Raw genomic sequence first — 12,278 nt, 5'->3', positions numbered from 1 at the left:
GAACCATCTGGGTACTTTTCTAAAACATAGACTCCCAGGTGGGTTCATACCCTGGGATTTTCCGTCAGTAGGTCTCGTGTGGGGTCCAGAAATGTGTTATTTTATAAAGCTCCATGAAGTCCCACCCCAGTCCTGATACAGGGTGCAGCCAGAGGGAGCTGGGGGGAGGAATGGCCCAAAGGCGACCCGAGGAGGATTTGGAATGGTGTCCAGAGCTCAGGGTGTATAGAAATATTGGAGAGACATATAAGATGTCCTCACCCCTTCCCCCACAGGTGTGAGTTGGGGGAAGGGACACATGGAGCAGGAACAAGCAGGGCTGTTTTGTACAGCCACAGCCTTGCAGCTAATCCATGGCATGGTCATTTAACGTATCTGTAGCCTTTGGTGGGTCACTTGGATATGTTAAATGGCTGTGGCCAGGCTTGGAGCCAGGGGGCTGGAGTCACTCCCCCCAAGATCTAAATAGGGGGCAGGTCCCCTGAGTTACAGCACCTGCATGGGAGCTTGGAGAAGATTGACTCTATGATATGGGGCGATACCTGCCCAGACTCACGATTGCAGCCCAGTAAACTTGTAATAATACAGAAATACTGGCAGGTGTAACTGATCATGGGAAGAGTCAGAAATAGGGGTACAGAGGAAGATGGGTGCGGGGATTTAAACCCAGACACAGCAGCCACTGGGGAGAGAGCCATGCGGTTTTGGCAGAGTGAGGACCCCCTCTTTCCCAGGTGAAAGGGAAAACCACGCAACTTTGCCAAAATGGAGATCCCTGCAGCCAGGTGAAGAAGAAAGACACGCGCTTTTGGTGGAGTGTGGACCCTGCAACTTTGGTAGAAGAGGCCCACACAGCTTTGGGGTGCTCCCTTTGGCTGTGTGGCCTGGAAAGCAGGAGAGTCTTTGACTGGAAAAATTGGTACGAAGAACTCTTGCCAGTGGAAGGTGCCGCATAACTTTGGATTAATTGGAGATCCTGCCTGGACATCAACACAGCTGACGGTACCAGCGGCCTGGAAAAAATGGACGTGTGCTCTTTTCCTGATTTACGGTACCCGGGGTTAGGACAGGAGGAGAAGGGAGCGCTGTGTGTGTGTGTGTGTGTGTAGGTGTGTGTGTGTGTGTGTAGGTGTATACCCTAAAGGACTTTGATATTTTAATGAAGGCGTTAGGTCTGAATAGCATTAAATAAACATTTCGTTACTTTTCACAAATCTCTGGCATTGAGAGATGTCTTTCCAAATGGCGACCGAAGAGCAGGCCCAGTATCAGGGTCCGGACGGTATTACTATACCATCCTCTGGAGTCCGGGGCCCTGGCGTATCTGTTCTGTAACAGTTTTTTTGGCATCCCTGGGTGGGCCAAATATTGCCCCCCTTGGACCTCTGCTCGGTAACAGTCCCACTGATTTAGACCAAACCTACACTTAACAGATGAGAAAGCTAAGATCTAGAGAAAATTATTTCCCTAGAATCAGAGAGTTAGTGGCAGAACAGAGGCCAGCTTATGATGATGATTTCAGTTTGCTAAAGTTTACCAGGTGTCAGGCCCAGTGCCGAGTTCCTTACCTGTCTTGTTTCAGTGCATCCTTCCAACAACCAAGTGTGCACATTTCATAGGTGAAAAAAATGAGTTTAAAAAGGTGAAGTGACCTTCCAATCTCGGTCTTGGAACCTCCAAGTCCACGATCTTTGCCACTCTGCACCTCCTTCTCCAGGGGTGGACCTTCCCCATCACATCCCACCCCGTTCTCCCTCCAGTCTTCTCCAGGGAGCAATCAAGGCCCGGAAGTGAGGAACTTGAGCAAGATCTGGAGGGGAAATTACTGTTTTCCACTTGTTGCTGTTCCTCTTCCCCTCTGGTACCCCTGTAATTCAGATGTTGGAGCGTTTAAAGATGTCCTGGAGGTTCCTAAGTCTCTCCTCCTTTTTCTGAATTCTTGTTTCTTCATCCTTTTCTGTTTGGTCATTTTTTTCCTCCTTCTGTTCCACTCCTTTGATTTGAGTCCCAGTTTCCTTTCCATTACTATTGGTTTCCTGTGTATTTCCATTCATTTCAATTAGTTTAGCCTTCATTTGTTCCTCTAATTTGTGACTAAAATCAACCAGTTCTGTGAGCATCCTAATCACCAGTGTTCTGAACTGTGCATCTGAAAGTTTGGCTATTTCTTCTTAGCTTAGATTTATCGGCTCTGGGGCTCTGAGTTGTTCTTGAGCCATGTCTTGAGCCATGTTTTGATCTGTTTGTGCCTGTTGTATGTATGAGGAGCGGAGCCTTACATGTTCACCAGGGCAGGGCCACCTAGGTCGCTGGTTTGTGTCGCTGGTTTGTGACGCCGTATGTGGGGGCGGGCGTGGAGAGGGAAAATGGTGGTTCCCTCTGCCGCTTCCTGCCGCTGGGGCCTTTGAGGTCCATCTCACTGCTAGCTCCTTCACTGGTTTATCTGCATGCAAATGTGTCACCAGGATCAGTCCTCAGTGGGTCCGCCCGCTTCTTCGCACCTGGGATCCGTCCACGGCTGCTGGCACACCTGGGTCACGAGCCCGGGTCTGTTCGGTGGATCTTTCCTGCCCGACCCCACTCTGCAGCTGGCTCTGCCCCTCTTACCAGTTTGGCTGAAGAGTTCGTTGTTGTCAGACTTCCATGTAGTTCAATTTTCTGTGGTTTGGCTGCGTTTTTGTTGCTAAAACTTTGTTGTTTTTAAACTTAGTTGTGTGAGAAGGTGCAGTGCTTCCACCTACACCTCCATCTTAGTGGCAGTCCCTCGCATTTTTTGTCTTAAAGAGGGCTCCTCCTGTAAGAGGGTGCAGCCAGGGGGAGGGCCCAAAGGAAGGATTTGTAATGGGATCCAGAACTCAGGGTGTCCAGGAAATATTAAAAGTATGGGATGTCCTCGCCCCCACAAGTCTGAGCTGGGGAATGGGACACATGGAGCAGGGCCATTGAGTTGTTTTGTATAGCAACAGTTTTGCAGATAACCTCCAGAATGGTCATTTAACACACCTATAACCTTATCTGGTTTCATAGATACGTTAAATAGCTGTGGCTGTGCTTCGAGTCAGGGAGAAGGGGAGTGACTTCCACCCAGGATGTAACTGGGCGGCAACTCCCCCTGGTTACAGAGCTTGCGTGAGAGCTTGGAGATGATTGGCTCCATGCCATGGGGTTACACCTGCCCAGACTTAACCATGGCAGCCAAGAAAAGCTGGAAAATATGGGAGTGTTGGCAAGTGTGGCCGATTGTGGGAGGAGTCTGATATGGGGCTTCAGAGGAAGATTAGCACTGGAATTTAAACCCAGGCGTGGCAGCCATGACAAGAATCACCATGTGGCTTTGGCAGAGAACCATCACTCAGCTTTGGCAGGGAAGAATCACATGGCTTTGGGTCTCCCTTTGCCACATAGCTTAGGAATCTGGAAAGCAAGATGTAGCAGTGATGCAGAGCTCTCTCTTAGCAATTCGGAAGAATGCAGGAGAGAAGCTGCGGGAAGGAAGGCGTTGAAAGGACTCTTGCTAGTGCACCATGAGAAGGAGCTATGTGGTTTTAGATTAAGAACTGGAGATCCTGGTGACACAGCTGATGGTTCTGGGAACCGAGGGAGGCCTGCCAGTCCAGCACAGATTCCTGGGAAGAACCGGGGGGCTGCCTGAGCCATGGACTTCTACTTCTTTTCCAGAGATATGGTACCCCAGACCAGGCAAAAGGGGGGGAAAGGAATGACTGTATGTGTTTGTGGGTGTTTTAAGGGACTTTGGGATTTTGATGAAGACATTAAGTTATTACTCTTACTCTTAAGTCTATATAACTTAAATAAATAATTCCTTTCCTTTTCACCAATCTCTAACATGGAGAGCTATAATTCTCTGGTGAGGGACAAAGTGAACTTAGTGCAGGGGACTCCAGGAGAAGGGGGGTCCATTCAGTAACATTGTGGGACGCCCTTCCCCGGCAGCCAATCAGGGAAAACCATGGGAGACCACATGTGCAGTAGCTTTAAGGTAATACAACTCCTTGCACACGTGCACTAAAAGTCCACCAAAACTAGCCAGGAAGGATCCACCCTATTAGAATAGGATCCCTCCAGCCCATGAGGTCTATCTCTGCTTGGAGTTGGCCTGCTCCCATGTTTTCTGCTATAAACTCTAAGTGTTCGGTTCAATTCTTTGTCCCGATCACCAAGAACCTGGTTACCTGTGCCCACCTGTGACACTCCAAATTGTCTACCATTACAAAACAGCAAAGCCAGAACCCCAATCAACCAATATTTCTTTACCAAGCATCTCTCTGCCCCTCAGAACAAGTCACTGCTCCTTCTTGTCCATACACTGCCCATGTGGATGGGGATTGGACACATGCCAGGTAACTTTCATGTCATAGCTTCTGACTCAAGATATGAATGCCCAGCTGGGCTCTGGGGCTTTCTGCACAGTGGTAATCCCTGGTCCCCATGGAGGGTAAATCCAGGCCCCAACATCTTGGTCTCTCCTACTCCTGTGATATGGAGCTTCACTGCCCCCTGGTTTATAGCACTGTTCCTGTTCTCACGTGACAGTGATTTGGGTAAGAGAGGTGCCCATGAGGCAAAGACAGAAAGCTGTCCATCAGATATTTGTGTTTCCCCTTCTACAGTATAGTGTTAGTACTGGGAAGTGGCTGTCAGCCAGGGATGACATTTCCCAGACTCCCTTGCAGTTGGCTGTGGTCATGTGGCTAAGCTGTAGTCAATGGAATATGAGTGATGTGATATGAGTGATCACTTTAGGCCTAGCTGGTAAACACTGTCCACAGGATACTCCTCTATGGTCACTCTCAGCTCTCAAGGAACTTCAAAGCTGCATGCTGAAGGTGGCTGAACTTTGGTGCACTTGAATCCCACAATGGCTGAGAAAATGTCTACCACACTAACCTGTGCCTCACTCGGAACTTCATGTTAGAAAGATACACAATTTCTATCGTATTTGGGTCATTGTACTTTTGGGGGAAGTTCTTTGTTAGTAATTAATTAATATTCCTCATTTTTCTTTTCTTGGGAATTGATACCCCTACTAAACCACTTGTCCACTGGAGAAATGCAAGGTTCTCATGTGACCCTAACCAACTGGCCACAGCTAAAGGGTCAGGGTTGGGTACCAAAATGTAGCAGAGCTAACTAATCTCTTCAAAGGATTTCTGAACCCATGACCCAGAAAGTCCACATGAGGAAGCCACCACCAAGGGAATCAGAGACGAAGGAGTTCTTGCTTTCGAGTATTTTAAAGCCATATCTTTATCCTTGTCCTTCCTGTAGTTGGAATTTCCTCCCTTCCTTGTTTCTCTGAGCCACTCAATTCCCCTTTGCCCCAGTTAGTCAGAACTGGGTTTCTGCCATTCAAAATCCAGGAGAGACTTGGTTAACATACACACCAGATGAAAGATAAGGTTGGGCAAATGTGCATAATAATGGTTGAGTAAAGATCTCTGGGCTGGTCCTCCAGCTACAAAATCCTGCCTCCATTGCCTCCAGGTTTCCACAGTCTTCAAAACACTCACAGATCTTTCCCCCACCCCTGGACTCTGCTCACCCTCCAATAAACTCCAGCCAGCAGGATAATTCAAAGAGAACACAATGATAAGAAAATTTACCTTTTCACTATCCAAAGAAGGCTCAGTGCCAGGTAGGCAATTGTGCTTAATAAATAAGCCAGAGGAAGATCATACGTGAAATTCTGAAATTTTACCCCATCAATGGTGTAATGTCCATAAAACAGGCAGGTATCCTCCAAGAAACCCTGAAAAAAGTCACAGGCATGAGGTTAGACCGGTAAGTTCACTGCAAAGAACCAGGAGACCAAGAACTCACATTCTAGTGTCCTTATTATTTGCCCCTGAATCCCCAGACACTAGAACAATCCCAGAGGTATAATGAATACTTAGTGCTTAAGAAATAAAGAAGGCAGGAATAAAAACCTCAGCATTAAAAATACACAGGTCTATTATCCAAAAATAAAATTAAGAAAACAATTCCATGTGCAGTAACAGCAAAAAATAACATACCTAGGAATAGATTTAACTGAAATGTAAATCTTATTGTCTTTTATTTTATCTACCAATTTTAGAGAGAGGGAGGGGGAAGAGAGAGAGAGAAACATCAGTTTGTTATTCCAGTTATTTATGCATTCAGTGGTTGCTTCCTGTATGTGTCTTGGCCAGGGATCAAACCCACAATCTTGACATATAAGGACGATGCTCCAACCAACCGAGCTATCCAGCCAAGGCTAAATCTAGTATTCTTTTTTTTTTTTTTTTTTTTTTAAAGATTTTATTTATTTATCTTTAGAGGGGAAGGGAAGGAGAGAGGGAGAGAAACATCAATGTATGGTTGCCTTTCATGCGTCCCCTGCTGGGAATTGGCCTGCAGGGAACTGGCCTGCAACCCAGGCATGTGCCCTGACTGGGAATCGAACCGCGATTGTCTGGTTCGCAAGCCCGTGCTCAATCCACTGAGCTACACCAGCCAGGGCTTTAAATCTAGTATTCTTAAAGCTATAAAACATTGTTTATATAATTCAAGAAGATCTAAATTAATGGAAAAACACCCCATGTTAATGGATCAGGAAATCCATGGCAATGCTCCCCAAACTAATCTACAGTTTCAACATCTCTATCAGAATCCCATTGGGCTTCTTTGTAGAAAGTGACAAGCTAATCCTCTAGTTCATATGGAACTGAAAGGGCCCCCGAATGGCCAAAAAAGATATTGAAAATAAAAGAACAAAGTTGTTCTTTTATTTGCGGACTCACACATTCCAGTTTCAAAATTTGCTGCAAAACAATAGTAATCAAGACACTGAGGTATTAACATAAGAATAGACATACAGATAAATGGGAAATTAGTCTAAAAATAAATGCATATGTTTACAATTAATTGCTTTTTGATAAGGGAAAAGAATATAGTCTTTTCCAGAAATGGTGCTGAGACAACTGGATAGCTACATGCAAAAAAACCCCACAAAAAGCAAAAACAAAATGTGAACCCCTGTCTTACACCATATATAAGAGTTAACTTAAAGCAGATGAAAGACCAAAATGTAAGAGCCAAAACTATACAACTTTTAGGAAAAAAAAATAGAGGACTAAATCTTCATGACCTTGGGTTTGGCAATGGAACCTAAGATATGATCCCAAAAGAAATAATAGCAATAAAAGAAAAAATAAATTGGACTCTATCAGAATTTAAACTTTTGTGCTTCCAAGCACACTATCAAGAAAGTGAAGAGACAATCCAGAGAATAGGAAAAATTGCTTTTAAATTATATATCTGATAAGATACTTGTATATAGAATACATAAAAAACTCTTACAACTCAACAATAAAAAGACATATAATTCAATTAAAAACAAAGAGAATCCAAGGAGACATTTAATCAAAGAAGATATGCAAATGGCCATAAGCATATGAAAAGATGCTCAACTCATTAGTCATTGACAAGAATGTGGGGACACTGGAAGCCTCACACAGTGCTGGTGAGAATATAAAATTGTGCAGCCACTTCGGAAGGCTAGAATTTCCTCAAAATCAGAGACAGGGTTACCATTTGGCCCAGTGATTCCACTCTTAGGTATATACCCCCAAAGAAATGAAAATGTACCTCCACACAAAAATCTCACACGTGAATGTTCATCACAGCATTATTCACAATAGCCAAAAGGTGGACACAACCCAAGTGTCCACCGTGAATGAATGAACAAAATGTGTTACTCCATACGATGGAACCGCACTTGGCCATAACAAGGAATGAAAGACTGATAGATGCTACAACATGGATGAACCTTAACAATGTGTCAAGTGAAAGAAGCCAGAGACCACAGACCACATATTATGAGATTCCATTTGTATGAAATGTCATATAAGACATTTAATGTCTTAGAGTAAGCGTACCATGGAGACATAAAGTAGATTAATGGTTGTTTAGGGCTAATAAGGTGGATTGGGAAGTCATAACTAAAAGGTATGACATTCCTTTCTGAGGTGATGAAATATAAAATCGATTGTGGTAATGATTATACAACTCGGTGAATACACTAACAACTACTGAACTGAACCCTTTAAATGGGTGAATTATATGAGGTAAATTATATTTCAATAAAGCTGTTTGCAACAAAATAAGGGAAAAAGTGACCTGTGTCAACACAGAGCACAGAACAGTCCCCGACTTCTTATGGAAAGAGTAACTGATCATCTCAGATTCCTCCGTGGGTGGCAGGAAAATTCCAGGAGAGTTCGAAGAGAACATACACAGAAGCAGCGGTACAGGCAGCACAGGGAAGTTCACCACAGCGTTGTTGGAGGCAACCTGAATGCCCATCAACAGGGCCCTGGCTACAGCATGAATAATCCATATTCTAAAAGATTAAGCAAGCCCCTATACATGCATGAGAAAGGGCAAGAAGGCTATGAACCTTAGTGTTCAAGATTCAGTGACCTCTGGAGAGGGGTACTTTCATGTTTTGCTCTATATGACAACCATGTATTCTTACATTAACTAAGTAAAATTTTTAACAGAAAAAAATGTAGAAACAGAATACTCCATCTTCTTTTTAACTCTCCTAGAGGCGGGGTTCATAGGCCATAAAAACCTGCCCAATGACACGAAACCTGTTTATATTTACCTAGGGTTGATATCAGGGTTGCCATTAATCTCTCCCTCAAAATCGTTTAACATTTTAGGGTAAAGAGTCACTGGGCCAGGGAAATCATTTTTCTGATTTTATAATGAGCTTGGCTCAATTGTTTTCAATACAAACAAATCACTGTTAGCTCTCGCTGGCTATCTCTAAGGCCAATTTAAACTTAAATTTTTGTATTCATTGATTTGAGAGAGAGACACACACACACAGAGACAGAGAAAGAGAGAGGGGGATTTGTTTTTTTCCACTTATTTATGCACTCATTGGTTGATTCTTGTATGTGTCTTGACTGGGGATTGATCCTGATACACCCGTGACCTTGGTGTATCAGGACTACACTATAACAAAGTTAGTAACCTGGCCAGGGCCTAGATTGAAATTTTCAATAAAATTAAAATTCAGTCTCTCGGTCACACTAGCCACATTTCAAGTGCTCAAGAGTTAGTGGCTATTGCATTTTATAGCACAGTTCTAGGACATTTTCATCACTGTAGAAAATTCTCTTGAACAGGGCTGTTCTTTGTGATACATACTTCACCGAACACTGATAATCAGGTGCATCTAAGTCTCCTATAAAATATTTCCTATAAGGAAGGAGGGTATGATGTGCGGAGCTCTACAGATTTCTCCCTGGTGATGTAAAAAGAAATGGGGCTAACAGCAGTTCTGGGACTTGGTACCACTTTGATTTCACCAGCTGCGTGACCTTGGGCGAGTCACTGAATTTTTCTCTACACATAGTGAACATTTCAATACCCACCTGACAATTCCTCTCAGCTGTTTTGAGAAAACCATTGGAAATGTAAAAAGCACTTTTTCAGAATTAAATGCAATAGACAAAGTCAATACTTTCTATTTAGCTACTCAGAAAATTGGAAGTTCAATGACATATTATTCTGATACCGATAACTTTCAGAAATATATTTCTATAAATATCGAATGGAGTGATTCTCAACTAGGAGCAGTTTTGTCCCCCAGGACACATTAGGCAGTGTCTGGAGACACTGTGGTTGTCACAGCTGTGGAGCTGGCATCTAGTGGGCGGAGACCACGGAGGCTGCCTGCACCCTGCAGCGCGCAGGACAGGTCCCCAGGGCAAAGGGTTTTGGGGCCTAAATTACTGACAGTGCTGAGGTGAAGAACCCCCGATCTAAAAGGCAGATGGTCACTTTTCATAGCTGCGCTCGTATTTGCTGAAAAAAGCGGCATCAAAAAATGAAAGCTCACAAAAAATAATTTTTTAGAAGGTGAAAGAAAACCTTTTGGGGCTACTATAAGGATGAGATTAATACCACTGTAGAGAAGGGGGTGTTAACCTGGGATTACTAAACTGTTAAGGGACTGCAGGAAATGTGTATGCATGTATACAAATGTGGCATGCACAAACACATGTATGATCATATGTGCATATGTGTGCACTAGGCATGTCCGTGCATGTAATCTGCACAGAAGAGCCATAGCTTTTATCCTCATGGCCTAGAACCCCCAAATGTTAGGTCTTCACTGAAATTTTTCTATGAGGGAACTCAGTATTTTGTTGCTAGTCAATAAGAAAGGTGGCAGGGGCTGGGAAAAGGACAATGGCTGAGGACAATGGCTGAAAGTGACACAGCACATCTCCTGCATGTTCTAGCAGGGTGTGGATGGACATTAGCCTTGTGGATGAGGTCACTGCAAATCCAGTTCCTTTCACTGGTGCTTGTGTCAGCACTGTGTTTGGCTCTTACTGAAGACATTCAGGAAACTGATGTCTAAATTAGACTTCTGAACAAATAACAGAATTATGTTCAATACTTACAGTGCCAGAGAGCAAGTCTATGATATAACTGTAAAAGTAGATGAGTCCAGAACTACTTATTGGATATACTGTGCATTGAATATCTGTAAACAAACAAACAAAACAAGATCAGTGGAAATAGTTTTACAGTCTTTCTAACTTGTCTAGCACACTTTGCGTAGACGTGCACATACGTATTTGCACACACCTTCAGATGTCATACATACTGGTGTATTTGTGTAGGGATGTGTTTGTATGTTTGTGATTTTCTATTTGCACATTGAACTCCAATGCACCAAGTACAGTAACATTTCCCTTTTCACCATTCTCCCTAAGCATCTGAAGATGTATGCTTTTCTTAGACATTTTGCATCTGGGTCCACTTACAGTAATATTTTCTGCTTGTATTAGTATTTTGTGTTTTGGGGTCATGTTTATACAGCTTTTAGAATATGTGATTGATATAATCATTATTTCATTTTAAGCACATCCAATTTTAAAAGATCTCTATGTGTGTGTAGATAAACATGCAGTTTCATTAAAAATATATTTACATATATGCAATTAACTAAAAATTATTTGACTAACAATTTTAGTGACACTATCGTATCCTTGAATTAATTCACTTCTGTATCAGTCAGCTATTGCTGTGTAACAAATAACCTCAAAGCCTCAGTGACTTCACATACCAACCATTTATTTTCTTATTCACAGATCTGCAGTTGGGGTTAATTCAGGTTGATTTAGGCTGAGCCAGGTTAGATTCCAGGCTTCTACTTGGGCTCAGGTCTGCTCCCCATGAGTCCATTCTGGGGCCCAGGATGAAGAGGAAATGGTTCATCCGGGCATGCTCTGTTCATGGTTTGTCTCATAAGGCAAGCCACACAAAGCCATTTCAGGCTAAGACTCCACTAGATAAAACAAGCCACGTGGCCAAGTATAGTATCAGTGGAGCAGGAAGTATTCTCTGCCCACAGTCAGAGGCCCTGCAAAGTCACAATTACAGGGGTGCAACAAATTGGGGAAAATAATACAATCTATCACCCTTTTCTGGGTCTTAGTTTCCCCGTTGTTAAATAAGAGAGTTGAACCAGTTTCTTTAAGGCCAAATCCGGCTATGCCATTTTGTAATTCTGACATGCATATGTTCATTTATTCCTTCAACAAACATTACTTAATCACTTAGATGTTGGAGATAAAATGATGAGTAAGAAGCAGTTTCTGCCCTTGAAAAGCTCACCACCAAAGGGTAAAGAAAGACTAGTGGAAGTTAGGTTTACCTAAGTACTCACACGGCTGCGTGAACATGGTATTATAAGGAGAAGAGGAGGACATTCTCTTTGGAGAGGAGTCAGGAAGATGAAATGAGACGCCTGCTCCTCTGCTCCCCACTCACTGTCCTCCAGCCTAGAGGCTGGCCAACTGTAGCCCAAATCTGGCGGCTGCCTGTTTTTGTTAATACAGAGTTATGGAAACTCACCCATGCCCATTCACGACATTTGTCTGTGGCCACTTTTGCACCACAATGGCAACATTGAAAAGTGGCAACAGAGACTGTATAGCCTGCAAAACCAAACTATTGACTAGCTGGCCCTTTATAGGAAAAGCCATGCCAGGCTTTTTGTTTCTCTAATACACGGAGTTATTTCCCAGCTCTGGACCTTTGCAGATGCTGTTCTTCTGCATGAAGATGCTTCCCTGAGTTCTTCAACAGCTGCTCTCTCCTCACCCTCCTGGTTTTGGCTTAAATGTCCCTGCCTTCACAGAGAGCTTTGAGGAGCCCTCAGCCACCAGGGTGTCCAACTTCTCAGGACTTTATCCATTTCTTTTCCC

At 43.5% G+C, this 12,278-nt stretch overlaps 1 protein-coding gene across 1 annotated transcript in view; it reads right to left on the bottom strand.

Moving 5' to 3' along the window:
- Positions 1-12,278, bottom strand: part of TMC7 (transmembrane channel like 7) — a 57,199-nt gene that overhangs the window by 19,673 nt on the left and 25,248 nt on the right. The window contains exons 5-6 of the mRNA XM_037153143.2: positions 10,467-10,549; positions 5,625-5,770 (exon numbers count right to left, since the gene is read on the bottom strand). Of these exons, the coding sequence (XP_037009038.2) occupies positions 5,625-5,770; positions 10,467-10,549 (229 nt within the window). The remainder of the gene's footprint in view (positions 1-5,624; positions 5,771-10,466; positions 10,550-12,278) is intronic.

Source organism: Artibeus jamaicensis, unplaced genomic scaffold (assembly GCF_021234435.1).
Source record: "Artibeus jamaicensis isolate MK-2021 breed Jamaican fruit bat unplaced genomic scaffold, CSHL_Jam_final contig_729, whole genome shotgun sequence".
In the NCBI taxonomy this organism is placed as follows: domain Eukaryota; kingdom Metazoa; phylum Chordata; class Mammalia; order Chiroptera; family Phyllostomidae; genus Artibeus; species Artibeus jamaicensis.
This window is presented reverse-complemented; position numbering and strand designations above follow the sequence as displayed.